At 38.4% G+C, this 11917-nt stretch overlaps 1 protein-coding gene and 1 long non-coding RNA gene across 4 annotated transcripts in view; one reads left to right on the top strand and one right to left on the bottom strand.

The window, feature by feature from the left end:
- Positions 1-67: 67 nt before the first annotated feature.
- LOC103388524 (protein BTG3) lies at positions 68-6334 on the bottom strand. 2 transcript variants are annotated; one of them, XM_008323561.3, is made up of 5 exons: positions 6123-6334; positions 2672-2849; positions 2264-2401; positions 1676-2030; positions 68-1256 (listed from the first exon to the last, which is right to left on the bottom strand). In XM_008323561.3, the coding sequence occupies exons 2-5, from the start codon at positions 2842-2844 to the stop codon at positions 1020-1022; spliced, it is 903 nt and encodes a 300-aa protein (XP_008321783.1). In that variant the 5' UTR covers positions 2845-2849; positions 6123-6334; the 3' UTR covers positions 68-1019. The 2 variants fall into 2 exon arrangements, with proteins under 2 accessions (XP_008321783.1, XP_008321784.1); XM_008323562.3 differs by lacking the exon at positions 6123-6334 and adding an exon at positions 6074-6106.
- A 3235-nt stretch (positions 6335-9569) lies between these two features.
- Positions 9570-11917, top strand: part of LOC103388530 (uncharacterized) — a 25778-nt gene continuing 23430 nt past the window's right edge. The window contains exons 1-2 of one of the 2 annotated variants that reach the window (XR_003051605.1): positions 9570-9770; positions 10206-10240. This is a non-coding gene — a long non-coding RNA (uncharacterized LOC103388530). The remainder of the gene's footprint in view (positions 9771-10205; positions 10241-11917) is intronic. The other variant, XR_003051606.1, reaches the window with a different exon arrangement.

Genomic DNA, 11917 nt, shown 5'->3' with positions numbered 1-11917 from the left:
CAATATAGACTCAGTATGTGTAGTTATCAACTACTATATTTACACAAAAAAACAGACAACTCTAATTTATGGTTTCACATCATTTAATGTGCTGCAGTAAAAAAGTAAATGGCAGAAGATGTGAACAAGCAAATACATTGTAAAGTTGCACGGGCAATAAAATACATATGCACTCAAATAATAAAACACTCACTGGTCCCATAATCTTTAAGTGAAATGTGTCTGTATCCAAGACAGAGCAGTAGCAGAGTCCATGTTAATATTTACACAAAAAACAAACAAAAACGTTACAATGACTTATTTCATATACAAGCCATATACTAGATCAGAGCAGCGGGCACATAAAGCGCGTGCTGTAAGCTGGTCAGTCTTTTGAAGTTTGCAGGAGCTACCATTAAGTTTTGGGGGGAAAAAAGCGAGCGATTTTTATGCATTAGCTGTGAGTGTGCGCCATCTACAGGTTGCCGAATAAATTACAACGTTAACAAAGTGAGTCTGTGTGTGGTGCGAAAATCCTCTAATTATTTACAAGCACTTTAGTAAAAATATTTTCTAAATATACAGATGTATTCACTGTAGCAAAGAGAGGTTAAAACCCTGAATTACATTTTAACCTGATCAGCAGTAAAGGCCAGAGAAGTGAGAAACAAAATGAGAGAACACCTGAACAGACATGTTTTTGTTTTTTCTTTTGGGGGGGGGGGGGGTTGGCATTGTGAGCATATTGCTGAGAGTCCCTGAGTTAGTCCAAGCACCCGGTGACTTAAGTCATTCTGAACATTACATTACAGTACATGAAAGAACAGCTGTGCAGAGTTTACAGATAAAGATAATCATTCAAGTGGTGTCTCTGTGCTATGTACAGTCTTCATTAATCTGGATTTAAAATAGAAACAGAAAAAAAAGATAAAGGTTGTGCAAAGAATAACTTCTGGCTACCGGGTGTTTGGTTTTTTTTGACAGAACTCAAGAGAATAGAAAGTGGCTCATTTTTATTCTTCACCAAGTTTCTTGGTGGTCTAACCTTTCACGACCCCCCACGGCTGCAGAGTGGCCTGAGGCAGAATGAACTGTGGAGACGGCTGCGGCAAGATGTAGTAGCTCAGTACTTGCTGCTGCTGTGAAGAAGGTGGTGGAGGAGGAGGATGAGGATGAGCTGTAGGTGCACACACCGTAGTGAGGAACACTGGCGCCGCCTTCTTGTACTGAGGCCACACTGGGCCAGGGTAGCAGTAGTACTGCAGGCAAGCAGGCACCTGGAAACACGAGAGATTATCAGAGGTGATGGAGACCTTCCCGCATGGGCGGAGGCCCATGTTCTCGAACGTTCTGTTAACTGCTGAGACTTTGTGGCACTTGAGACAATGTGTCACTGCTGTATATTGATTGAAAAGGGTTTGCTACACATTTTGCTAAAAAAACAAAAAAAAACAAAAAAAAACAAGACGGTAGTTTTAGCAGCTGTGGCCAAGATGATATCACCAGTTGTCAACACAAAGGGTTTCTTTGTTTTTTTTAACGCTGATTTAATTCTGAACACATTGTTTTACACAATATTAAAGTGTCTGCTGTTGTTTTTCCAGCCGTAAAGATTTCAAACAGCAATGTCTACAGTTACATAAACAACCATTCCAATAAAATGCTCTATGTACTTAGGAACAAAAAAAACATTTACCAAATTCCTTGTATATTTGGCTTTCTTCAGCGCTTTCTCGAATCGCTTCCTAACCCTGGGAATCATGGTTATCGGGTTGTGGTCGCTCTGTGCTGCGTCCGTCTGAACATCCTCCTTCTTCTGCTCTCCAGCGCTCGCTGCCTTGCCATCCTTAGACGTCTCCTCCTCCGTGTCACTTGATGCAGCAGAGCCGCAATCTGAGGACGTAGCAGAGTGGTAATCTGACGTTTCCAGGTTGGTCACGTCCACCGAGGGGTCATCCCGTGCCCCTTTAATGCCTTCCTCAACATGTTCCTCTTCCTCATCATCCTGGTTAAAAGTGGCGATGGTGAAGGGCCGGCTGTTCTCTCCAGATCTGTGGAAAAAAATAACATATGTAACAAAAGACAACACTCGCTGATTGACCAAATAAAACGATCACATTTGGGAAAGTTACATAAAAGTTAAAATTATTGCTTATTATTAAAAATTAAATCTTTTTTGTGAATGTTATATATTTCACATCCAACAGTGGATTCCTGATGGTGGTGTGTGACAAATGCCTTCTCGTTACTTGAGCATCACAGTCTGTGTCATCCAGTGACTCACCTAGCACACACCTCCAGTGGGTCAATCCACACAGTGACCTCATGTGGCAGACAAAGATCAGCAGGTGTGAGCTCACTCTCCTCACACGCCTTCAGCACCTCCTCATCACAGAGGACTCCATTATTTATTCGGATGCATCTGTGAAGAACAAGATGTTCTTTGTCGTTACACGTGGAGCAACCACTTTGTAGTGCAGTGACAGTGTCAGCCAATAATCAGAAAGTGAAAGGCAAAATGAAAGGTTCAAAAGACATTGTCACGGCCTGCTGTGATGTCAGCTGGACTTTTTCAAAGACACGTGACTGACTGAAGATGACAAAGACATTTTGTTTCAAAAAATCCCAGATTCAGGAGGAAGTAGAGAAAGATGCAGCAAGGTTCTAATGTTTTTTTTTTCAGGACCTCTACCTGTATGCCTGGCCTTTGTTGGGCGACTGAGGATACCAGTGATCATCGAATTTGTTACACAGAAGTTCCTGAAGCTTCTCAGCAAACACTTCAGCCTTGGCCTTGTCGAGCTTTCCACGTGCCAAAGCCAGGCGTTTGAGGAAGTTGACTCCGGCCTTCACCTCTCTTTTCATGACGTCTGCAGAAACAGAAAGAAAAAAAAAACCACATTAGATAAAGCAAAGAAATTTGGAGTTTTTGTGTATCAGAGTGAATGTATTTCTGTACAGTGTAATTTCCTCCTCCAGTGGAATAGCAGGAACAAGGGTGGCAATGATAACAACACTTCCCTGTGCAGCTGCCCTTCAGCTGCCTGTTTCTTTATTACGTTTAGGCAAACTCTCATGCCTGTAAAGGGCAAAGTTTTCACACAGGCAAACAAGATGCAAAAAAAAAAGAAGTGTGTTTTGACATACAAATCCAGTGTACTCTTTGTGCTGCTTATCTTCTGATAGCATGTCTGTTTGGGTTCAGTGCCAATGTCAGCCTGACCGCGAGTGGGAGAGAGGGAGAGACAGACAAAGGCCAAGGAATTTGGCTCTCCAGCATCTTCACACTCTGCTGACACTCCACAAGAGAGAGGGAACCGTGCCTTAAACTTTGTGGCGCAGACACATTTGTTATTGTGGTGTGAAAAAGACCAATATTAACTACACTTGTGTAATTTGTTGTCAAGAGAAAATTACTCCTGTGCCCGGATAAATACGACAACAACCTTTTCTTAAAAGCAGTGGGGAGACAGTGACACATGTCGGAGCACTGTTAGCGGGTGTGCCTGTTGTATGTGTGTGTGTGTGTGTGTGTTTACGAGAACTTCCACACCACTGCGTTATCTTTCATGTTTATCAGCAGCCTTGATGGTCAACTTAGTTATTAAGTGTAAGAAGGGTCGAGATGAGCGTGTTCCTAATGTTTGGGTTTATTCCCCTCCCAGAGTTTGTCACTTTGTTGCTGTGCCTTTTTGGTCATGCAGCAGCAAAGCCTCCCCCTAATGCTGACCTGCAGGATGTCTTTTGCACATCAAAACAGGCCAGACGTGAGCGCAGGTTTTTCTGGTAGGTTTTGCCAGTTTCAGATTGCTGCAGCAAGTGTGAAAAACGCTGAGACAGCCTTGTGCCGACAGTCCTTCTGGCTCACCACAGGAATCCAAAAGAGATAAGATGTGCAAGCTGAGAGAACTCTTGGTGTTAAAACTGTGTGGTGCTTAAGAAGTATGAAAAGATGAAGAGTGCTGCCCAGGAACACATCAACTGACCAACCACCAAACACATGACAACCCACCTATTTTTTAAAAATATTTCACTAAAAACAGTCAAAAAATCAAAATGAAATGAAAACCAATGAATGCAAATACTGGGAATGTCCTTAAGCTTCTAGAAAACATTCAGAAAAAAAGGGTAATTTCGACTTCTATCTTTAATGTTACTGATGAATGTTTGAATAATGAAAGAAACGACTTCTACATACAGTATGATGATCACTATTTTTGTGGAATTTTGGAAAACTGTGTCTTAGATTTCCAAAGTTTTCAGGCATGTTTTTCTAACATTAAGCTTTTTAATCAGCTAATCAGCTTTTTCCTGAGACAATGTCACAGTGATGGTCAACGGTCCAGTCAGCAGGACTTCACACGTCATGGCAAAAATGTTTCCACTGGAAACACTGTTTCCTTTGCCTCCCACATTTCTACCTTTACACTTTGGAAACCCCACAGTAAAGACAAACATGTTACACTGCTTATCTTTTATTAACCTTGTGTCCAGGTGTTCAATGACAGTGTGTTACCCCGACAGAAGACGACAGCCTCAGCGGCCTAAACATGCGAGCCATGTTTTTAAATTAGCTGCATCACGTTGCTACAGTCAAGTTTCTATGGAAACTGTCGAACACAATGTGTTTCTTAACTGTTTACTGAGCATCAACCTTGTTTCTGATCTAATCAGAGGTCCTGCCGTTAAAACAAAAGCTTGCAGTCCTGATGAGCAGAGCGTTGCACTGCAGTGACCTGTTGCCATAATCACAGACTCTGGAAATAACCTTCAATATGTGGAGAAAACAGCAGTCAGTCACGTTGTTCACTTGTTATACTTCACACACACAGACAAAACTAGGACAGCCAGGTGTCACACCACTGTGACCTGCAGATACAAGGCTACATCTCGAGCCAGATTTGTTTGTGTGTCACAGCTCGTCAGTGATAAGTTAGGGGTTTGTTTATGATTAAACTCATGGTATAAAGTTGAATATAAGTCCTTGGACTCCAAACTTTTCATTGTAACCGCTAACAACCGAATAAGCAATTTCCATATTGACAATAACAAAAATTTGTTTGACTTCATGATTCTAACGTCAGACCTAACCTTATCAAGCCTTCCATAATGATGCAGACAGTAGTTGAAAATGTTGGTTGTTCTTGATGATTTTTTTTTAAATAACCATATCAACATTTTTATTTCTATGATAAATTTATATTGACATAAGGAGGAGACATCAAGTAGGTGTGGATTAATTACCTAATGGTTGCAGTTACTTTAAAATGTCTTTGGGAGTTCCTGCCAAAACAAATAGTTTACAATAATTGGCAAATAACTTTAAAGTATGATGAATAAAATAAAAACAAAAGATTACATCTTTTGAAACACATTTTTGAAAACATTCAACAAGTGCATAATCTTATTACAGTTAATAATGAAACAACAACAAAAGGTGATTCACTCAGTCTTGATTAATAATTGAAAAGCAGTCGATTAGTCGTCGCTGCTACAGGTTAGGGAGCTCCGAACAGGAGGGTTAGGGGTAAAACTAAAAAGTTTCTCCTTTGTCTTTGCCTGATACTGGGGCACTTTAAAGTCGTTATCGTCTTAGAGTCAAACAAAGAAACACAGCTGTGCAGGTGAACACGTGTTGGAGATACGATCGACGAGTATAGAACGTAAGAGCCACAGGTTCATCACGACCGCCCTCTGTGTTTTTCTGTTCTGACAAAGGAAACTAAAAGGTTTACGTTGGAAATAACACACACACACTGCAGTGTTTTTCCGAGAGTGCGGAAATACCCGACTGTTGAAAGTCACAAACTTTAGCAGAAACTGAACCTCTGTGGATTTACCCACACCTACAATAAACAAATGAACTTTCAAAGAACATATCACGCTTCAATACCGGTCAAAGAAAGTTATTATTATTATTATTTAAATCTATGTTTATATTTAGTAAAATCAAAGTACACATACTATAAACCAATAAAAACAAGCAACATGTGATTATACATGTATATAAATTTGAATATTAACGTATATGTATATACACGTATATATACATAGATTCATTCATTTAAAAATAAACTCAGTTTAAAGTACTTACAGCTGTGAAGAGTGATCGTTTGTGTTAGAATATCCAACAGTGTACTTACAGCTGTGAAGTGTGATCGTTTGTGTTAGAATATCCAACAATCTTTGTCTTCGTGTCCTTGTCTTCCCTTCGTGTCTCTCCGTCGCCGTGCTTCTCTCCGCTGTGCCGCTGCCTCTGAGGTGTAGCACTTATTTTGGTTTCTACGCTCGGCACATGTTGCTTCCTTGTTCTTGTTCTCCTGTGTTGCTGCAACACACACGCAACGTTACCGTCAGTGTGACTCACTTCCTGGACTTTACTCAGCTGCAGCCGTGACCAACAGCTGAGTGGCTGTCTACACGAGCGGCACCCGCCCCGCCGTAACCATACATGGATAACCGGGGTGGATGCGAGTGTGTGTGGTCTTTCACTCGGTTACGTCCACGGAGCGTTTAATATTACAACATTTGATGTCATACTATGAGGTTCACGCCGTCCATCTTATTGTCAGGAACACTGTCGAAACAGTTGAACGAGGACATTACTAGTGTTCACTGTAGTGGTTGCCTTTTCAGTTTGCGTCAACGCCTTATAAAACACTTAGATTTTATAAAAAGTGTATTAATAAATGATGCTGCCTTACTTGAGGTATTTTCAATTATGAAATATTTTATTTTATCAATGACATGTCTGTCTTTTTCAGCCTCACACTATCCTCCCCTCACTCCAAACCAATCATAGATTTTATATTTACATTTGGACATGGACATCCCTCACCAAATAATCTCCAATATTACATGGTGTTTTAATTTGATGTTTGATTGAAGTTGCATCAGTGTAATTTAAGATAAAATGGCAACCCCAATATTGAGGGCACAATCTTAAATATGTCAGTCGAGACACAGGAAAAAAGTAACTCCAGTTATATAATATACTGTATGACTGAATTATAGTGAGTATTCGAAAAACACACTAATTGGACACTGAATGGACGTGAGTGGAGAACTGTCCCGGTTATACTACGCCCTCACCTTATGACTCCAGTCAAGGATTGAGTGGTGGAAGAGAAATAAACAAAGACTGAAACACTCAAAATGGTTTGTAGACACTCAAGAGAACAGAGAATGAGCCTTATTTGCACACAGACTTTCATTTAAATTCAGTTCTTTTTTTGCAAATAGTAGTCACTCTGCTGGTTTACTGAGGCTCACTGAATACTCTGTCCAATAACTTTGACCAATTCATTATTTCGACATCCTCCTTGTGCCAAAGAAAGCATAGAGGCAAAAATGTTTACAATACGTGTGTTTGTGAGATTAAAGCAATCTGGAGCTACAATCACAATGTTTCATGGGTTTTGGCTTTTTTTTTTTTAATTTAAAGCTCTAAATTTAAAGCTAATTTTAATGAAAGATTACAGCTATGTGGCAAACAAAATATTGGTAGTCCCCAAATATCCAACATGTCATAAATGAAGAGGCATTTAAAGTAAATTACAAGCAGGGTAAAAAAAAGAGATAAATGTAGTATGTAGTTATAAAATATATATTTAAGCATTGTATTATCATAAATATATTAATAAATGGCTCACTTTTAATGCCAGTGCATTAACATGTAAACAGCACTTTGATGTAGAGTATTAAAGTAAGGCTATTTAAAAACGACCTTATATATAGGCAGCATGTATACCAGTAACTCACCATTGATTTTTTTTTTCAGTATTGATGAAATCTTTATATTCATTGCTATTAGATATACAGGGCATTCAATCAAATTAAATATTAATACCAGAAACACAAACAACATAGGAGTAAACCTACACCAAAACTGCACTTAAACATTACACTCATGATTAAAAGACTCTTTACCTCAGTTAAACCCTTTCTGTCCAACGTCGTTGTTTTAACGTTAAGTACACGGAGTGGCCGGTATGCGCTGCATTGTACAGTTTTTCCTTATGTCCACTAGAGGGCAAGCTAGTTTCTTTCCTCAAATATTAATCCCATCACAAGGCACTGTCACTCACTCCCGGCCCTCAAATTGTTATTTATTTCTTTTTCTATATTACTTTACAACAGTGTATTTTCTATCGTGTGGTCCATGTTTGTTTTTCACACATTTGAATCACCGGTTCCTTCTTTAAATATTAAATGCAATTATTTAATGTACTATATCTCCTTTTCATCAATTCATATCCCCCCCCCCCCCCCCCCCCCTATATTTTGATAAATGTGTCCTTTTCAGGTATATCGAGAAATGTGTGTTGGAACTGAGCGATTCTTTTTTTCAGTATTGTCTCAACTGGATGTCACTCCTTTGCCCCAGTTGCCAAGTCAACAGTGAATTATTACTGAGTGTATGAAAGAGGGCTGGAAATAAATAATGACACTAGTACGTTATGATCGATGAAGTAGAAAGAGTTGGAAACTGGGTGCTTTTTGTCTCGATTAGCATTGTTTTGACAGCTGATGAATGCTAAAATAGCTTTGTTTCTGTTTCTCTCTCTGCTTCACTCCTTTGCTCTGGTTGACCTTCTTCCCACTCTATTTCCCTGAGAGGAACCTCTGCAGGCAGTTTTCGCTCATTGCTATTAAACTGATTGTGTTATACTTTCTTTAAACAAGCAATTAATTTTCTGTAGGAGTCACAGGTCAGTCTTTTTTTAACCATCCTGCAGTTATACTTTAAAGCCCTGAGATTTTCTTCAACTGTTTTCCTTTGAAAACAATTGATTTTCCCTGTCAGTGTGTCATTTACAGTATGTTTAAATGTTTGCAAATGATCTACTGCCACAATAGAAACCCATACTGATATCTGCCTATGCCTTTTTTGTATAAACATTATCTCAAATGTCTTGTGTTATTGCAGATAAGTAATGGAAATGAAACCACTTGACCTCGAAATGTGATCGTTCTTTTTCAGCAGCATGGGTCTCTCTGAACGCGCCTGGCAGTATCAATGAAGCCCACACTCATACACCACAAGTAGCTGGCTTCGCCTTTAAAAACATATTGATTTTTCACTTTTGCAGGGAGCTTAATGTGATCGATTGGCCAGGCCCTTTCAAGATCAGCGCCAGTATAAGCATCTCTTCCCCTAACACACATGCCGCCTCTTTCCCCTCAGGTAATGATTGTCCTTGGACTGGGGGAATAGATCGTCCGCATTAAGGCAGTACGGTGTTTCTCATGATATTCAGTCATTCTTCCTCCTTCACAGTCCTTAGTAATGGAACATATTTTAACAAGAGCTTTGACCTTTTTCATCCAAATACTTATCTTCCTCTCTCTCTCTCTATGTCTCACTAAATCAATACCTATTTGTATTTGCAAAGCATTAGGACCAGAGGTCTCATTTTAGATTGAAAAAGTTTCCTTTGGTCAGCTTGCATGAATAAACTTAGAAAAAGTGGAATAATGAACAACTGTGCACCAACATTTTTCTGCTAAAACATCTGACGGATCCCATACAAATGTCTTAATATTTCACCTGAAAGCTGCACTACATGCCTTACTAGTGATCTGAAACTGGTCAGAAGAATCAGAGTGCTCTTTAGGTGCCTTTTAAAAAAATAACTTTAAATTGTTAGGCCAATATTCACAACATGCACTACCATATTTTCACCACTAGGCGGAGAATAAAGGTATCTGAGTTTAAGCACAACGGCAAACTTGTTAGCAGGTGTAATTAGCGGCGAGTGGCGCTGCGTTGGCGTCAGGTGCTTCTAGATGTAAGTGAACCGCTTATCAGCTCACAGCTTTTTTTAGCCTTTTGTGGAAAATAAGCCAATAAAAGTATCTGCTAAATTTGTAGTATATACAACAGAAGAAACTATTGTTCTATTTACCGAGAAAAAAGTAATGGCCGTTGTCATTTAGCATCTTCGATTTGGGGACTGTTGCTAACGGTTATTTTTAAACGTTGCTCAAACAATTGAATATTTTTTATCTGATTAATTTCATTATTCGCCTTGTGAAATGCTTCAAAAAACGAAACAAACAAATTGTAGTTCATGGGTCGAAAATCAACATCCGTTTGTTTTCCTCTACCAACCAAAGTCCAACCAAAATAATTCACATTTGAGAAGCTTTAGAAAAATATCCATTCATATAAACCATAATTTGTAAGAAAATAAATGATAAACTTTGCATTTTTTATTTTATAGATTTAAAAAATGGACTTTGCTGTCTGGTTCCCGAGGTAAGTCCCATTTATTGGTTTTTTCAGTTTAATTTTAACCAGGCCCTAATTGGACCATTCCGCGGTCTTTTACGTTATTTCCCTGTTGTGTTTTAATGAAACCCATAGAAAATGCATCCTGATTTTAGAAATAAAATGGCTAGAATGTATATCTTGGTATATTAGGGATTCTTTCTCCGTTTAGAAACATCCGGAACATTTTCCTTCTAATGGTTTATTTTATAGGAACAATAATTGCTAGTAAGTTGTTATGTTAAATAACCAGTTTAAGTTGTTAAGAACTATTACTTTCTCAGTTGGCCCCCCAAAGAGACAAGGTTTGAGGGATCACCATTGATACAGTTCTGCTCATATTTTCTTTGTAGATAAAACAGCCTTGTACCCACACCCATCTGTTGTTGTTCTTAGCCATAGATGAGATAAATCAGCAAGAAAGCAATCCCTCACTGTATTTTCTTTTGGTCACTGACTTTTTAATTGCCCATATTTCACCTCTTCTCTCTGGTTCTCATGAGTACAGTCTAAACACAAGCGTACGTCAGACCAATAACTATTCCCTAAGTGCACGAGGAATAAACAGTGTCATACAGAAGAGGGTAACACTCAGTAAATAAATATAAGTAAAAGAATACAATATACAAATTAAAGCTTTGAGCATTAAACCATTCAAATTAATAGATGAATAGTCTTGGTTTTACTAAATCTAAACATTTCCTTGTTTGAAGTAACACATGTATCCTTCTCCATTTTATCAGTTGCATTATTAAAATAACACGTAACCCTGTCAGTTTTTGGTATTAAACATTGTTTCTTATATTATATTATTATAATAATATTGGATTAATGCTCTGCAGTAAAGCTTTTCAGCAAAACTTTTTCCCAAGAGAAATTGTCCAGGAAAACTTCCATATTTAAAATACATATAACAGCAGGGAAGCAGAACAATCTTTAATCTCAAGATGTCTCAAGATGCTTTGATCTTGGCAGTTTGTATGTCTTAAATTTTGTTCAACTTTGCAAATGCTGGCATAGCATAAATATTATTGAGCATTTGTTTTGAAGAATGTCGCGTCAAGATTAAAATCTCTTGTATAGTATGGAGATGCTTAACATATATGACTGCCAGAGAGGAGTGGGTTTATTGCTGTATACTATAGAGTAGGGTAGATTATAAGAAGTGGAGAAAGTAGACCTGATTTGAAGAAGTTAGTTACTATAAAAGAGATATACTGCAGTTTGCAGTGCTAATCTAAATTAATGTTGGATAAAAGACAAGTTACACCAGGGAAAGGTCACTAGTCCATCACATGTCCACATCAAGAACCAAACCCAACACTGTCAGTGCTGGACGTATGCCGTTTTTGAAGCCAAAATTTTTGGTGTCGAAAGTTTCCATGCTGTGGTTTGTGGTGCCAGTGTTTAGCTCTGTACTTCCAAAGATAAGGAGTTGGCTCTGCATCATTTGGTAGATAGTTAAACATAACCATTAAAAAAATGTTTTGTGCTCTAATATTCTTTTAAATATATAGAATTTAGGATCGGGCGGATGTAGTGAATTAGGCAAAAATACAATTGCCTGGACAAAATTGAGCAAGTACGTTATGTTAACAGGAGTAATTTCTTTTGGCTAAATGTGGCATATATATATATATTTATATATATATATATATATATATA

This window comes from Cynoglossus semilaevis, chromosome 13 (assembly GCF_000523025.1).
Source record: "Cynoglossus semilaevis isolate Cse_v1.0 chromosome 13, Cse_v1.0, whole genome shotgun sequence".
NCBI classification, from domain to species: domain Eukaryota; kingdom Metazoa; phylum Chordata; class Actinopteri; order Pleuronectiformes; family Cynoglossidae; genus Cynoglossus; species Cynoglossus semilaevis.
This window is presented reverse-complemented; position numbering and strand designations above follow the sequence as displayed.